We start from the raw sequence: 17,228 nt of genomic DNA, 5'->3' as shown, positions 1-17,228 counted from the left end.
GTGATACTAGTCCTTGCCTTATGCATTGGTTGTGGGGAATAAATGAGATGGTGTATGTACGCTGCAGAAAACAGTGTTGTAGATGGAATGGTTTGGGTCTCCTTGAAAGATAACAGGAACATGTTAAATATATTCATCTCTGCCCCCAGTTCCTCCTCCATCACTTGGAATTTCCTGGGTGATAGCAGTGTCTTCTGTTCCGATGAGGTGACTGGGCGGGCTGGTCACCGGAGACCAAGCCGTGATTTGAAGCTTGGGATTCTCAGCTTCCCACCCACCTCTTCTCTAGCAAGGGGAGAGGGCTGGAAATGAATTTAATGATTGTGCCCAGGTGAGGAAGCCTCCATAAAATCCCAGAAAGCACAGTATTCAGAGAGCTTCCAGCTGGTGAACACCAGCTCCACAGAGACAGAAGCTCCTACCCTCGGCGAACTTTCCAGACCTCGCCCTGTGTACCTCCTCGTCTGGCTGTTCCGCTGTGTCCTCTATCAGATCCTTTTATAATAAACCAGTAACCTAGTGAGAAAAATGTGTCTGAGTTCTGTGAGCCCCACTAACAAATTAAACCCAAGGATGGAGACTGGGAACCTCTGATAGGTGGCAGTCACTCGGAGGGACAGGTGACAGTGTGACAGTCTGAACTTGTGAGTGGCATCTGAAACGGTGCGCAGGGTCGGGGACTGTCCCATAGGACTGGGTCCTCGACTGGTGAGCCCTCGACCTGTGGAATCAATGCTACCTCCAGTTGAGGTGAACTGCAGGACATCCAGCTGATGTCTGAGAGCTGGATTGGGTGGAGGAAGCCCCACACATCTGGTGTTCAGGAAAAATGGGTTGCTTTTCTACTCTCTCTCTATATGTATATATGTGTACTCAAATATAAAATAACACATAATATATATAATATATATATAACACATACATTGCATCATAATTATACAATAAATTATATAATTATATAATGCAACATCCATTATATATTTTATGTAATACATGTACACTATATGTAAAATAATTTGGGGTATATATATGATATATACAATGAGCTATATGATAGCATATGATATACAATAAAATACATGATATATGAGATATATATAATAAGACATACACGTCTAATGAAATATGGCTTTTCTGGAGATCCCTGAATGACAAAGGTCCCTCCTTAAACATGATCTTCCTCATTTCCCTCTGAAATTGTAGCTTCGGCCCCTGCCTCATAGTCCTCCATGGGACAGACCACAGCCTGTCTTACCACTAATTTGTCATCCGTCTTCTCCGCTAGAGGGAGGGCAGAGCTGTGGGTGTGGTCAGTTCAGTCTTGCTCACTTGTCTCCCCAGGACTTAGAACAGTGCCTAGTACACAGCAGGCCCTTGGAACTTGTTTGCTGGACGAATGAGTCAAGGATAGCACTCCATAAATGCTAGCCAGCTGGATTAGGAATAAGCAAGCAGGTCTTCCCGAGCACATTCCGCTCCAGACCTAATACAGTCCCCGGAGACCTGGATGTGGCTTGTGTCACTTCGGCCCACAGAAAGGAATAGGTGTGGTGGAGGGAGGAAGGGTGAGTGGGTTGAGGGTCTGTGGGGTGCATGGGGGCTGCCAGAGTTGTCTGGCACCTGCCCTGGAGGGCTGAGGGCAGGCCAACAGAGGCTGGAGTGTGAGAGCCTCTCAGGGAAGGTTCTTGGGATGTCGGCTCTGGAGGCCTTGGCATTTGAAAAGCATATTTAGAGATGAGTTGTTTCCTGTCTCTAGGAATTAGCTAGCTCTGAGAGGGCAGTCCCTCCAGGCTCCCTCAGCCTCAGCAGGGGTGGCTGGACAAGGCCACCTGGTGGCCTATGGGAGGTGGCCCTTCTGCTCTACCTACACACTGCCCCACCGAACCTCAGGGACCCAACACACCTGCCCCAGAATATGAGGAAGGGGTCTCCTGGGTCAGCCAGTTCCCCCTCACAGCCTTGGATTCCTGGTCTGGCAATGGTCAGACCAGGAAGCTGGGCCCCCACTGACAGCCTCAGAGACAGTGGAAAAGAGGCTGGTCCTGCAGAAACCTTTACCTTCCCAGGCAAAGCCAGGAATCTCTTGGAATCTTTGGAAAGACAGACCTCTCTCATGATTCACAGACTAATCACTATACCCACCCAACCCATCACAAACCCCAATGCCCTGGATGGAATTCATGCAAACATAAAGTGCTATGAGTTATGCATGTGCATTATCCAGTATATACCTCACCCACAACCTTAATATTTTATTGATATTATACTCTATTTTGTCAACAGTAAATAGTAAATATAATGGTGCTCTATTATTATTATTTTTTTAGATTTTATTTATTTATTTATGAGAGACACAGACCTTAATCCTATGGCTGGTGTCCTCATAAGGAGAGAAAGCACCAAGGGCTCACATGGGCACGGAGGGACCCCATCATGCAAAGCAGCACTGGGAGGGCTGCCATCTATAAGCCAAGGAGAGAAGCCTCAGGAGAAACCAATCCTGTGGATACCTCGATCTCAGAATTCTAGCCTCCAGAGCTGTAGGAGAACAGATTGCTATTGGTTAAGTCCCTCAGTCTGTGCTGTTTTGCAAGAGCAGCGAGAGCAAACCAGTAGTGAACCAAGGGATCTACAAAAAGCTCCCATTGGGAAACTTTCCTTGCATGAGACACCCAGGTCCTGCTGCACACAAGCAGCCACTGAACAGAGAATCACATTTATTCTATTCTCGATTAAGTGCCAGGTACACAGACAGCTGGTGGGAATCAGGACCAATGGCAGCAGTTGGTCTGGCCCACAGGAGGGCATAGAGATAAAGAAGCGAAGCCATCCCATCTCAGAATCCCGCCACTTGATGTGGAGGAGCCCACCCAGAGAGGACCAGGGAAGGAGACAGTGAGACCAAGCAGGGACCCTGCCATAGTATGGTGAAAGAGAGTTCAGAGTTCCTACAGGTTACTCTTGGTTGATGTCCAGTGGTTGGTTAAATTTCTGTGAAGGCCTCAATGGTCAATATTTTACCCTTTGTGGGCCAGAGGAGCTCTCTGTCTCATGCTCTTTTCATTTGATCTTAACAACAGTTCCAAAAGGTAAAATCCATTCTTGTCTTGTAGGTCATGCAAAGGCAGGTCTTCTGGCTCTGTGGGTTGTGGCTTCTCAACTCCTGGTCTGATCTCTTCCCTTGGATTAGCCAATTCAAGGTGGTACAGCAGAGCATGAAACACATGGGTCATCCTATGTGGTTGCATGGGTTATGCACCAATAAGGCAGGCCTTGCTGTCACGTATCCTCTCCAGGTTCTCAGGAATGTGGCATCAGCCTCAGAGGCATCCCTTAAGATCCCTAAGTCAAGTCTAAAGAGAAAGAAGGCTGGCACTTGGTCATGAGGCCTATCACCTGGGCGCAGCTGCTGGGTACCTAAGGGGAAGGCCTTCTCCCCAGCTGCCCGGCCACATGGGTCTTCTGGTGGCACGTGAGGTTCGTGATGTGCCCAAAGGTCTTGCTGCAGGCCTGGTGTGGATTCTCTGGTGCGCTGCCAGCGTGGGCTGGTGCCAGAAGGCCTTGCTGCACTGCCGCACGAATAGGGCTTGTCGCCGGTGTGGATGCAGCCATGCTGCACCAGCGTGGCCTTGCGCATAAAGGCCTTGCCGCCCACGCCACAATGGAAGGGCCTCTCATCACTGCGGATGACTTGATGCTGGAAAAAGAAATACACCCTCCAGAAGCTGCGCCTGCACTCACTGCAGCGGTAGGGCTTCTCACCTGTGTGGATCTGCAGGTGGATAGGTGCGCCTTCTAGCTGAAGGCCTTGCTGCAGTCCTGGCAGCGAAAGGGCCTCTCTTCGGTGTACATCCACCGGTGCACCGTCAGGTAGCCCTTTTGGCTGTAGGCCTTGCTGCAGGCACTGCTCCGGAATGGCCGCTCGCTCATGTGGCTGCGCTGGTGCACCACGAGCTGCACGTTCTGACTGAAGGCCTTGCCACAGTCGAGACAGCGGAAGGGTCTCGCTGCTGTGGATCCTCTTGTGCAGGATCAGCTTGCTGGGCTTGCTGAAGCGCTTCCCACGCTGTGGGCACAGGTACGCGCGCTCACTGGTGCGTGTCTTCTGGTGCTCCACCAGGGTCATGCTCTGTGTGAACGCCTTGCCGCGTTCACTTGAAGGACCCTTGCCAGCGTGCGTGTGGTGGTGGTTGACCAGGTCGGATTTCTTTCGGAAGGCCTTCCCACACACCCGGCACACATGGGGCTGGGTGCCCATGGGGGCCCGCTGGTGCCCGAGCAGGGACGAGCTTTTGCTGAAGTGCTTGTCACACACATCGCACGCCAAGGGCTTCTCCCCAGTGTGGATATGCTGGTGGTCCACCAGGTTGGTGACAGAGCTGAAGACCCTGCTGCAGTCGCCGCACCTGTAGGGCCGCTTGCTGGTGTGTGTGCACTGGTCCAGCTGCATGTTCTGCATGAAGGCCCAGCCACACTGGGCGTAGTGGTAGGGGTGCTTGCCCGTGTGGATGCACCGGTGCACTGCGAAGTTGGCACGCTGGCTAAAAGCCTTGCCACACTCAGCGCATGTAAATGGCTTCTCCCCCAAGTGCATGCGTGGGTGCACGCTGAGCCTGGCATTCCCGTCGAAGCGCCTCCCACACTGGCTGCACACAAATGGCTTGTTCGGGCGTGCGTGTGCTGGTGCTGTGCCAGGTCGGCCCGCTGCGCGATGGTCTCCCTGCACTTGCTGCACACACAGGGCTCCACACCGCCAGGGGCTCCGCGGGGACCTGGCTCCCAGTCCAGTCGCCACTGCGGGAGGCACCCCCTTCTGAAATTCCCGGCTGGGATTCTCGGGACTGTTCTGTAGTGGCCCTTCCTGCTGCCCTCTCGGCCTCTCCCATCTCGGCCAGGGCCAATCCAGGAGGCTCTCCTGCAGGCACGGCTGCCTCTGGGATGTCCCTGTCAGGCCAGGATTCCAAATCTGAAAGAGACCCAAAACACAAAAGTCATCCAGGTAGGCTGCTCCCAGAGTTGGGAGAGCTGGGGTTGGGCAGCTGGAAAAGCAAACAGAAGCCCCCTCAAGCACTTCCCAAGAGTCCTAGGGTAAGGCCTGGTGGACCCACTGTGGACTGCATGTCTCCTCCCCCCATTCATATGGTGAAATCTTAACCCCCAGATGATGAGATTAGAAGGTAGGTAGAGCCCTCCTAGATGAGATTAGTGCCTTCATAAAAGGGACCCCAGAAAGGTCCTTTGACCTTGCCTCCATGCAGAACACATGGAGAAGGTACTGGCCCTGAGCCAGAAAGAGGGCCCTCCCCAGAATGGTTGGTCTTACTCAGTGAGCTCAGGTTCTGGAAGTTCTCCAGCATGACGTCACGGTACAGATCTCTCTGAGTTGGCTCCAGCTGCTGCCACTCCTCCTGGGTGAAGTCCACAGCCACATCTTTGAAGGTCACTAGGCCCTGCAACCACAAAGTCATCTGGTCCATCCAGGGAGCTGGCTTCAGTGGGTCATCGCAGGGAAGACTGTCTACATACCAGCACAGCACAGGGCACATAGTAGGTACTCAAAAAACATCAGCTGAGATGATGATGACTATTATTATTATTACAGGGCTGGAGTTTGAGGCTGGGTTAGAGTCCCTGAGGCCATCCCTGGGTTTGATGATTCTTTATGAGGACACACGGACTCAACATAAAATCATACTTGTAGCTGCCCTCCCCAGGTGATGGAGAGATGGGCCCTGGAGGGGACTCAGGCAGCCAAGGGCTCATTTGACTCTCTGGCCACCCAGCCTGAGTATCCATGAGGAGGGCAAGGGGATGTCACTACTCACCAGGGCCTCGTCAGCCAGCAGCTGGGTGGCCATTCCTTCACTGTCCAAGGTGATAGGGGCCTGGTGGCTGAGTATGGGGGCTGATGGGGTGAGGTGGAGCCAGAGACAGAAAGAGAAGGACAGTGAGGGACCAAGCCTTGGTCTGCCTCTGGGATGTGCACATACACACCCACGTGTACACCTCCCACCCCCTTCTCATCCACAGAAGCACACAGACACAGCAGCCACAGTATGTGGGCTCACACTACCCAGACATTGGCAGAGTGGCAGAAGTGGGCAGTGGAGATATCTCTCCTAGGCAGGATCAGACCAGCCCTACTCTGCCCAGGCATCCCCACCATCTCTGACCCAGCTCGTGGGGCTCTGGAGAGAACCCAGACCTTCTACACAACTCCTTTGACATCTGTCACCCTGGGCTGAATTATGAGACTACTGGAGCCAGATACCTGGTTCAGATCTCAGCTCTGCCACTTACCCACTGTGTATCTTTGGGCAAGTGACTTAACTTCTCTGTGCCTCAGTTCTGTCATCTGGAAACTGAGGATAAGGTACCCATCTCACAGGGTCGTTACAAGATTTCAGCAGGTGAGTATAAGTAAATCCCTTAAAATCTCATGTGCCATGTGGTAAGAATATAGAAATGTTTTAATTTTTTAAAAATATATATTTTTAAGTAATCTCTACACCCAACATGGGCATTGAACTCAACAACCCTAGGACCAAGAGTCACATGCTCTACTGGCTGAGCCAGCCAGGAACCCGTTTTAATTTTATTTTATTATCACCATCTGCATATATAACACTCCCTTACCCCACTAAACAGATTCCTGTTATTAGCCTCTATCCCAGGACTCTGCATAGGATTTGGTCTACAACAAGCCTCCCTGTTTTATTCTGCTCAAATACACATAACATAAAGTTTATCACTGTGTGAGCAGACTGTTATCCATTCATCTGCTGGTGGACACTTGGGTTATTTCCCCCGTTTGGCCATTGGGAGTAATGCTGCTGTGAATATGCACGGTCAAGTGTTTATTTCAGTCCTTGTTTTCAATTCACTGGGGTGTATACCTGAGTAGAATTGCTGGGTCATGTGGAAATTCTGGGTTTGACTTATCAAAGAACCACCAAACTGATTTTCCACAGCAATCGGCTTCAAATTAGAAGAAACTCTGGAAAATGAAAGTGGAGGAGACCAGGGTCTTTTAGGTCCTCTGGGGCTACAGGGTCTCAGAACCTGCATTTTTAACTGGTCCTCTTCCATTACCAGGGACCCTGATATGGCTCCGGCTCTCTCTTCAAACTCTTGTGATCACAAACCCCAATCTGTAAAACAAAACAAAACAAAACAAACAAACAAACAAACAAAAAACAACGAAAAAAACTGAGCCCAGGCAGCAAAGTCTGGGTCTTTCCTTCCTTTCTTTTCTTTCTTTTTCTTTTTAAAATTTTATTTATTTATTTGAGAGAGAGAGAAAAGGAGAGAGATTGGTGGGGGAGGGGCAGAGGGAGAAGGAGACTCCCCACTGAGCAGGGAGCCTGATTGAGCCTGACTCAATCCCAGGACCCCAGGACCATGACCTGAGCCAAAGGCAGACACTTAACCTACTGAGCCACCCAGGCACCCCTGGGTGTTTATTTCTAAATGATATACAAGTACCACAGCATAAAACATGGTATATTATGAAACAAAATAGAGACTGTATCTGTGTATAAAATGTGTATAAAATATACTTTATATGTATAATATTAAATACCAAATATACAGGTGTATAAGGTACACACACACAAATATATGATATTTACAAGTATATAAGGTGCGCACATACTCTAAAGACAATATTACTATAGGTATCCCTGAGACATAATCACACAGTAAATCCCATATATGCACATATATGAGGTATATGTGAACTGATATACATGACATGTATATAAGAAGTATAGGTAATAAATAGCATATATACATTATATATAGTCCAATCACACACTAAATACCACATATACCTATATATGTGACCTTATTATTCTGTGTGCTATGGTACCAAATACCATATATACCTGTATGTGGCATGTAATCAAGCACAAAAACCATTATATACACATGTATAAGATAGATGTAAACTATCTTATAGATGTTTATTTTTATTTTATTTTTTTTAAAGATTTTTTTAATTTATTTATTCATGATAGTCACACAGAGAGAGACAGAGAGGCAGAGACACAGGCAGAGGGAGAAGCAGGCTCCATGCAGGGAGCCCGACGTGGGATTCGATCCTGGGTCTCCAGGATCGCGCCCCAGGCCAAAGGCAGTCGCCAAACTGCTGCGCCACCCAGGGATCCCTCTTATAGATGTTTATATATAAAGATTATACATGTATCATTGTTCTGAATACCATACGCATAGGCATATAAACAGGTTAACATACAACAAATACCACATAAACGTGTATATAAGGTGTATAAATACTACCATATATACTTGTAAATAAGGTGCATATACTAAATACTGCATATACATTTATATAAGGTGCATATGTACACACACATTAAATACCATAATTACACTAATACATGTAACTACACCAATACTGTATATTTGGGTATGCCACTAAATACCGAATTTGGGGGCACCTGGGCGGCTCAGTGGTTGAGCGTCTGCCTGTGGCCCAGGTCATGATCTCTGCCTCTCTATCTCTCATGAATAAATAAATAAGATCTATAAATACACACATACATACATACTGTATTTCAAGAACTCCTTATCTAAGGAAAAAAATCTGCCAATTAAACCACAACATACCATCAGTGGTAAAACACACCCTAATTTTGGAAATGTATAAAATAGGGGGGAAATGTGAAAAAATGCATCTTAAAGTTGAAATGCTCTTCCTGCTCATAGTGAAACGAGCTGTGAACACAAGCTGTACCACATTCTGGCTTCATCCCACTGCGTCGCCTGGCACAGCCCATGTCGGATGGAGACCACTGTCCTGACACAGTGCAGGCCGCAGGTCCAGGCTGCCTGGGCTGGACTCCCTGCCTGTCGCTCCCTAGCTGTGTGCCAGGGAGGGTCACTTAACCTGTTTGCTCATCTGGAAGGTGCGGGACCCAAGACCCCTACTTTGTAGGGCTGTTGTGAGCTTGTACCCACATAGGGCTTCCTAAGTGTGGTTATTAAATTGCACTAACCCTCCCACCACTGGGGGGGGGGGCTCTTTTCACTTTTGTGCCTCAGTTTCTTTTTATTTTATTTATTTATTCATGAGGGACAGAGAGAAGCAGAGACATAGGCAGAGGGAAAAGCAGGCTCTCTGCGGGGAGCCCAATGTGGGACTCGATCCTAGCACCGCCAGGATCACAATCCCAGCCAAAGGCAAACGCTCAACCACTGAGCCACCCAGACGCCCCCCTACCAGTACTTCTCTTAATCCTTCTTTCCTTAGAGGATACCTGGACCTCCAGTACCATGTTAATCTGTAGCAGCAATACTGGATGTTACTGTCCTATTCTTAGTATCAAAGTGAGAGCATCAGGTAGAGGGAGAAGCAGGCTCCCTGCGCGGAGCCCTATGCGGGACTCGATCTCAGACCCCGGGATCACGACCTGACCCAAAGGCAGACACTCCACCACTGAGCCACCCAGGTGCCCCTTGTGCCTCAGTTTCCACATCCGCAAACCCGGGGATGTTCTAGTGCGGAGGGAACCGGCTCCCGGAGGCTTCAGCGAAGTCCTGCGGGGTCTGTTGGGGTTTCGCAGCGTCCGCACCAGCACCGCCCGGAGCTCCAGACGCCCCGCCCCGGATCCGAGCCGGTCTTCCCCGGGCGGCTGCACCCCCGATGAGCGCAGGGCGCCGCCAGTAAAGCAGGAGGGGGATCCCGCTCGGTGGGGCGCTGACCCCCGCACGAAGCAAGTGGACGCCCCGAAACTGCCGGCGGCGGCGCTGCCGTTACTATTACCTAAACAACAGCGACAACAAGAGCAGGTCCGGCGGCTGGAGCCCAGCGCGCCGCCCGGGCACAGGGGTATCCGCAGACCCACTGTCCGGGCGGGAAAAGTGAGGCATGCAGGGGCGGCGGGATTCACAGCCCCTTCCGCGCCCCTCTGGCGGCCCAGGGTGCGTAGTCCTCCCCCCACGACGAAAGCCTGGAGGACCATCGAACCCGGCGGGCGGCACCCACTCACCGGCGGTCACGTAGCCTCGGCAGCCGAGCTCCGGCCACAGTCGGTCCTGCTCGGTCTGCGCCTGCGCGCCTCGCCACTCCCGCCCACGCCCCGCGGCACCACGCCCCCTCCGCGCTCCCACAAGCTCCGCTGGCAACGGGACCTAGGAGAGGAGGAGGGCGGAGATGGGGTTGGGGGAGGAGCTTGGAGGGAGGGCAGGGGAGGAGCTTGGAGGGAGGAGGGGAAAGGGAAGGAGGAAAGGGAGGGATGATGGGTAGGGGCTTGGATGGAGGAGGGGAAGGAGAGGATGGGGGAGGGGCTTGGAGGAGGGAGGAGGGAAATAGGGAGGGATTTGGATGGAGGAAGGGAGGGAGGGGCTTGGAGGGAGGGGGAGAGGCTTGGAGGAAGGAGGGGAGGAATTGGAGGGAGGCGGGGAGGGGGAAGAAAGAAGCGGGGAGGCGGTGGGGGGACTGGATGGAGGAGTGGGGAGAGGATGGGGAGGGGCTTCGATGGAGGGAGGGGGTAGAAGGGAAGATAGGGATGGGAGGCGGGGTGGGGCTTGGGACTTGGAGGAGTGGGAGGAGGGGAGGTGCGGAGAGCTTGAAGTGGGGAGGAAGGGACTTAGGATGGAGGGAAGGAAGAGAGGAGGGAAGGGAGCATAGGAAGACAGGATGAGGAAGGAAGGGGTAGCAGGAAGGACAGGGTAGGAGGACAGCTGTAGGAAAGCAGAGAGGAGGGGAGGTGGGGTAGGAAGGAGGAAGAGTGAGGGGAGGGGCACGGGGAGGAATGGGTAGTAGAGGAATGGGAGCAGAGTGGGGAGGAGGTGATGGCGGGGCAGCAGAAAAGGGGCCTGGGGAGGAGCAAGGAGGAGGAGTGAGAGGTGTAGAGAAGCGGGGGAGGGAGGAGGGGGGAAAAGGGGTACGAGGAAGATGAGGGCATGAAGAAATGAAGGAAGGGGATAGCCTCAACAACACTGGAAAGAACTAGAAGGTGATGGGTGAGAACTGGGTAGGAGCAGGGTCTCTGGCCCCAGGTCCGCCTGGTTCAGGTCTCAGCCAGGTGTCCTAGGACCTCTCAGCCTCGGATTTCTCACCTGTAAGGAGGTTGTGAGGAGGGAAACCTAGCCTGTAGGGTTGCCCTATGGGTTACACGAAGTAATTCCCACTGAGTTCTTCGAGAGGACCCGCTAGCACAGCGCTGTCCTGAGGACCTTCCTGTGCTGGTGGAAATGTTCTCTACCCACGCTGTCGGAGCAGGTGGCCCCTAGCTGCAGATGGGCACTTGACATGTGGCCAGTGTGGCCGCAGCACTAGATTTTTAGCTGCACTGTATTTTAATTAATATAAAGTTTCATGGTTCTATGTGGCTCCTGGTTGCTGCATTCAACAGTGCAGCTCTAAAGCCTTATTATTTTTATTATATGTACTAAGCTTCTCTTGCATTTTATAACAGTAACAATAGCAATATTGCACTTCTTGGTGTTTATTTATTTATTTATTTACTTCTTGGTATTTATTAAGTGCCAGGGACTGTTGTTCTAAGCACTCAGCATGGATTAACTCTTTGGAGCCTCACCATTTATCTCTGAGGTGTGCCTTCTTACGGTTTATCTAGATTACTACCACCATCACTTACTGAGTGTGTACTATGTGCCAGGCCCCCTGAGAGACTTTCGATACCCATATAATGTCATTTAACTGCAGGAGGAGGAGAAGGCTTAGATGTAATGAATTTGGGAAAGGCCACAGGACAGGGTCAGCAAGATGTAGATAGCGTGTGGTTGTGTTTTTGTCTCTACTTGGATCTAAGCTAGAAAATGCTGGAACTAGGGATGCCTGGATAGCTCAGCGGTTAAGTGTCTGCCTTTGGCTCAGAGCGTGATCCTGGAGTCCCGGGATCAAGTCCCACATCAGACTCCCTGCATGGAGCCTGCCTGCTTCTTCCTCTGCCTCTGTGTGTGTGTGTGTGTCTCTCATGAATAAATAAATAAAATCTTTAAAATAAGTATTAAGTAAATAAATTAATAAAATCCTGGAGCTTGCAGAGAAGGGATGGGCAGAGCAGAATTCACCTGCCCTGGAGGCTCCACCCACTGCCCAAGGGGCACCTGAGTGGTCCTACACTACCTCTTCCTAAGAATTGCTTTGTTCTACTTTGTTTTGTTTTTCATTGTTCGTTTCTCTTCTCTGCCCCCTGCCTGCTTTTCCATTTTCTTTTTAAGTTTTTTCTTTTTGGATATTAAAAATGACACACTTTTTTTTTTTGGTAGCACCTGCTATCAAGAATTGGACTCTGTTTTCCCATTCCTTGAATCTGTGCTGTACGTGTGGCTTGCCTTGACCAGTAGAATACGGCAGAAATGATGCTATAGGATTTTGCAAGTTAGATCTTCTGATTCTGTCACCAATTCCAGTACATGTTCCCCTCCCACACACACACCAGCAAGCAATTCTCTGACTAGCTAGCTGGCTGTTGGAGACCCTATCTACCTGGAGATAGTATCATTTTGAAATAGCTAACTGGTACACCTTCCCAAAGTAATTTCTCTGTTGTCACTCCCACTGCCAATGTATTAGAATGCCTGTCTTAGTTACTGCCCCACCCATCATGGGCAGTTGCCATGAGCTCCTGAAATTTGGGATCTTAACTACATGGAATAAGGTTTAAATGTGTTTGGGGGATGTGAAGACTGCTCATTGTTCCCCAATATCTTGTCTCCACTTCTTCCAGGTGCTAGACCCCCTACGTTTTAGCTGAGTTTCCCAGACTCCCCTACAGTTAGGCGTGGCCTTGTGACTATTCTGACAGGTGCCTCTGGCAGCCCCAGGTGAGAGCTTCCAGGCAGTGCACAGGTGCATTCACATTCTGGGTTTGTCACTCCCTTGTTAAGGAACCTTGGGAAAGTGACTTAATTTCTGTACAGCTTAGTTTCCTCATCTGTACAGTGAGGTAGGGAATAGTATCTACCTTAGAGTGGTGTTGTGAAGGACAAACGGAGTTGTACAGTGAAGCATTTAGAGCAGATCTTGGCACATAGGTTCTCTTCCATGTGGTCATTATCATTATAATAATTTTATTATCACCTCCTAAGACTGACATGAGGTTTGAGTGCAACCCTCCTCTATGCCTATTACCAGGACAAGCCTCCCTAGTGTTTATTGGTCTCCCAAGACCAAGGAGAAATATTAGGAGGGAATTATATCCATCTGCCTACCCCCACTTACCCCTACCAGCACCACCACTAGGATAGATCAATGGATTTCATCATGGACACTCATTCGCCCTGTAGATACTTCCCAAAGCATGAACATTCGTAGGAGGATGTTGTGCCCAAGATTGCGAATATGAGAAAACCACCAAGGAGCTGACACTGATGCAAGTACACGAGGGTTTATTAACAAGCTTGAGCTTGGGTCCAAGTATACCCGACACAGCAGAGCAGGGACTTGGACCCTGAGGTGGGTAACAGCTGGGTTTTTATGGGCTGGTCTAGGGGTAAGGTGGGGTTTTTCAGTAAGGGTGGGGGTGTGAGAATCTCCAGTAAAGAGGTCTCACAAGCTCTTGCTTCCTTATTCTGATAAGGGCGTGCTTTGTGATTTTGCCTGTAGCCGGGGTAAGGTAGAGTTCAGTACCTGGTCACAGTGGCCTGGTCACAGTGGCCTGAGATGCCTACCAAAGCTACAATGGCTGTACTTGTGCCAATGTTAAACTTGAATGGCCCTAATTTTCTCAGTCTCCACAGAGGAATCTTTCTTTTGCCCAAGTTTCTTTAAAGAGCCTACCAGGATGTGGATGTTTATTTATAGATGATCACCTGCTTCACAGAGAGGGTGAGAGGTAGTGAAGATGTGGAGGAGAAGGAGAGGCAGGTGTGAAGGCAGGTGTGAAGCTGGCATTTTTTCACTGCTGAATTTAATGTAGCACAGAGTGGTTGGTGTGAGTGGAAGTGTATGGAAAGGGGGAGGAGATAATTGAGTCAAGAAGGAGCCTGAGATGTTTTTCTCTTCTTTTCCCCTTAGCAGTGGGAGAGAGGTCATCTAAGAAATAAGAAAGTGGATACCTAATATAGAAAAATACTTAGATCTCCTACATCTGCTCATAAGCAGAAATCTCAAGGAACAAGAAGCTTCAGGGTGAGCAGGGAGTCATTCATCGGCAAATATCTGAGCACCTCCTCTGTACCAGACACTGTTCTAGGACCTGGGAGTCCAGCAGGGAGCAAACCAAAGCCCCTTGTCTTAGGGAGCCACTAGTGTGCTAATTTCTGAGTGTGAACAGAGGTAATGAGGTGGAGAGGAGGGGAGGCTGCTTCAGCTTTGGAGTCAGGGAGGATCTCTCTAAGAAGGTGACATTACAGCAGAGCTCTGATTAGCAAATATACATAATAGTAAATAGTACCATTTCTGTACAGGTTATTAATCTCTTGAGATGCTTCTGCAGAAGTTGGTAACTAGTTGATGGGAAGTCTCTGACCCTGCTGCCTTGTCCTGTCCTACAGATCACCAAAAGGGTGCTAGCTATCAGTGATTAAAATACTTACACTAGGGAACCCTGGGTGGCGCAGCGGTTTGGCCTTTGGCCCAGGGCGCGATCCTGGAGACCCGGGACCGAATCCCACGTCGGGCTCCCGGTGCATGGAGCCTGCTTCTCCCTCTGCCTGTGTCTCTGCCTCTCTCTCTCTCTCTCTGTGACTATCATAAATAAATAAAAATTTAAAAAATACTTACACTAGCTCCTACTGCTGTGAAGATTGCTGATTTATTGAAATTCTTCAGTGAGAGAGACAGAACAGAGGTCCCTACCCTATCTTATCTGAAACTGGGACCCTCATGGTTCCTTTCAAAAGAGTGATGATGAAATTATATAAGCCTACAGGGTAGCATAGGAACTAAGAGTGTGCCTCCTAGGTATTTACCACTCAGATGTTTTTTTTCATCATGTAGGTACATGATTTTGATTTTAAAAAGTAGGTTTTTAAAAGATTTATTTATTTATTTTTAGAGAGAGACCAAGCAAGCAGTTGGGGGGCAGGGGGAGGCAGGGGAGAGAGTGTCCTAAGCAGACTCCATGCCGAGCACCAAGCCTGACTTAAAAAGTAATTTTAAGGGATGCTTGCGTGGCTCAGTGGTTGAGCGTCTGCCTTCGGTTCAGGTCATGATCCCAGGGTCCTGGGATCAAGTCCCACATCGGGCTCCCTGTAGAGAGCCTGCTTTTCCCTCTGCCTGTGTCTCTGCCTCTTTCTCTGTCTCTCATGAATAAACAAATAAAATCTTTAAAAAATAATTTTAAGCCACCATACATCTCATGTTGACATTGCCTTCAATTCTTTTTTTCATTTTATCCTAATCCTTTAACAATTTACCTACTTCTGTACTTTATTTCTCATTATTCACTGAAGAGCTTATTTGATACAAAACTCAAAGGGGCAAAAGAATATATGACAAGAAAAAAAAAAAAGAATATATGACAAGAAAGCAAGTTTCTCCCTGCCTTCCAACCCTGGGTTCTCTTCTGGCAACCATTACTTGGGAGCCTTCATGAGCTGTTTTCCATGTGCATATACACACACACCTCTCATCTCTTCAGATTCTAACAGGGCCAGCAAAGAAGGGAATCAAATGCTAGGACTTTCTTTCCCTTAGCTGGTGGTCTGCATCTGAGAGAGGGTCCCCTGTGGCAATCAATCATCTCTCCTAGATGGAAAGAAAAGACAGATTGGCTGCCCAAGAATGGATCCGGGATCCTCTCTGGGGGAAGAGGACTGCTGTGAAGACCCGGACAAAGACTGAACACAGTAGATACAGTCAGCCATGCCCTGTTCCCCCCTCCTCTCGGGAATGTGCAATCCTGAGGGTGAAACTGAGGAGGAGAGAGATCTCCCCTGGTGTTGAAGAACTCCAAAAATAGTCTGCCCCATGGAGCAGGACAGGGGTGGGTTTTAGAGCCAGGCTCTCAGGTCTGAATCACAAGTCTGCGATTTACTGGCTGTGTGAGCCAGGTGACTCAGTTGAATAGCTATCAGAAGGTGTTGAGAATCAGGGGTGAGCAAGGCCATTCAAATTCCATCTGTTGGAGGGAGACTCACCTTCTCTGAATCCCTTTTTAAATAGTATTATTTTATTTCATTTCTGGACAGTTAATAAATAAAAACATTTTCTTTGTTAAAGGTCAAAACAAACTGATAGAGCAAGACTTCCTGCTGATCTCACTTCATCAATCCCAGCCCTCTGCTCTAGAGGTGAGTAACTTGCAGATTTGGGGTGCACTGGAGGGTGCTTTTCCTTCTCAAGTACATATGTGTCTGTGCCCATAGAAATAGATGCAGCTTTTATGTGCATATCTAGGAATGCATTGATTCTGAGCCTCACTTTCCTTATCCATAGAACAAGCTGGGCTAATATTACTCATGTCATAATTACAATGCCAAATGTATATAAACCTTTTACTATGATATATACACTATTATTACTGAACAAGTTGTAATTATATCTATGTATCATATTTCTTTGATGCTAAGATGCACTTTTAATTTTTTTAACATTCTAACATCTCTGACATGAAGTATGCCTTTATATTGTCAATATCTTTGGATTTTAGGATTTTAACTTTTTATTTTATAAGCTATACATGTAGAAACAAAACTGTCACATTCATTGCATATCCTACTCAGTAAGAGAAATTAGTTTGCACTCTAAGATTAACCAAATAGAACCCGGCCTCCCTGTCTAGTCCTGATCCCCACATAATAAAACACTTCCTGAAACCCTATAATCCAGGGTAAAAAAAAAACCTTAATTCCCAAGTTCTGCCATGCTGAGACTTGAAGATATGTCTTCTTTTTTTTTTTTAATTTTTAAAAAATTTTTATTTATTTATGATAGTCACAGAGAGAGAGAGAGAGAGAGAGAGAAAGAGAGGCAGAGACATAGGCAGAGGGAGAAGCAGGCTCCATGCACCGGGAGCCCGACGTGGAATTCGATCCCGGGTCTCCAGGATCGCGCCCTGGGCCCAAGGCAGGCGCCAAACCGCTGCGCCACCCAGGGATCCCGAAGATATGTCTTCTGGCTGTGATAGTCATTTAACAAAATTACTGGTTTTTCATCATGAATGAACAAATGAAACCTTGATAACTGGTAATCTTGTGTGCCTTTTCTTAACACCAGTCATGTTTTAAATTTGGCATACCTTTATATACACATCTGTGCATCCATAGAAAATATCTGACATTGTTTTATATGT

At 48.7% G+C, this 17,228-nt stretch overlaps 1 protein-coding gene across 1 annotated transcript; it reads right to left on the bottom strand.

Moving 5' to 3' along the window:
- Positions 1 to 4,943: 4,943 nt before the first annotated feature.
- Positions 4,944 to 11,277, bottom strand: LOC144297479 (uncharacterized). The gene is made up of 6 exons (XM_077871932.1): positions 11,233 to 11,277; positions 9,785 to 10,152; positions 6,897 to 6,997; positions 5,826 to 5,905; positions 5,324 to 5,518; positions 4,944 to 4,966 (listed from the first exon to the last, which is right to left on the bottom strand). Exons 1-5 carry the CDS (start codon positions 11,275 to 11,277, stop codon positions 5,492 to 5,494), a joined length of 621 nt encoding a protein of 206 aa, XP_077728058.1. The 3' UTR covers positions 4,944 to 4,966; positions 5,324 to 5,491.
- Positions 11,278 to 17,228: the final 5,951 nt, after the last annotated feature.

The sequence above is a fragment of the Canis aureus genome, chromosome 1 (genome assembly GCF_053574225.1).
Source record: "Canis aureus isolate CA01 chromosome 1, VMU_Caureus_v.1.0, whole genome shotgun sequence".
Classification (NCBI taxonomy): Eukaryota; Metazoa; Chordata; class Mammalia; order Carnivora; family Canidae; genus Canis; species Canis aureus.
This window is presented reverse-complemented; position numbering and strand designations above follow the sequence as displayed.

Coding starts and splice junctions, on each gene's coding strand:
- LOC144297479 (XM_077871932.1), bottom strand. CDS start 11,277: ATGTCAAGTGCCCATCTGCAGCTAGGGGCCACCTGCTCCGACAGC. Junction 6,998..9,784: donor TTGTTGTCGCTGTTGTTTAG/GTAATAGTAACG, acceptor TTCATTTTCCAG/AGTTTCTTCTAATTTGAAGC. Junction 5,906..6,896: donor GACCCAGCAATTCTACTCAG/GTATACACCCCA, acceptor TCACCCCATCAG/CCCCCATACTCAGCCACCAG.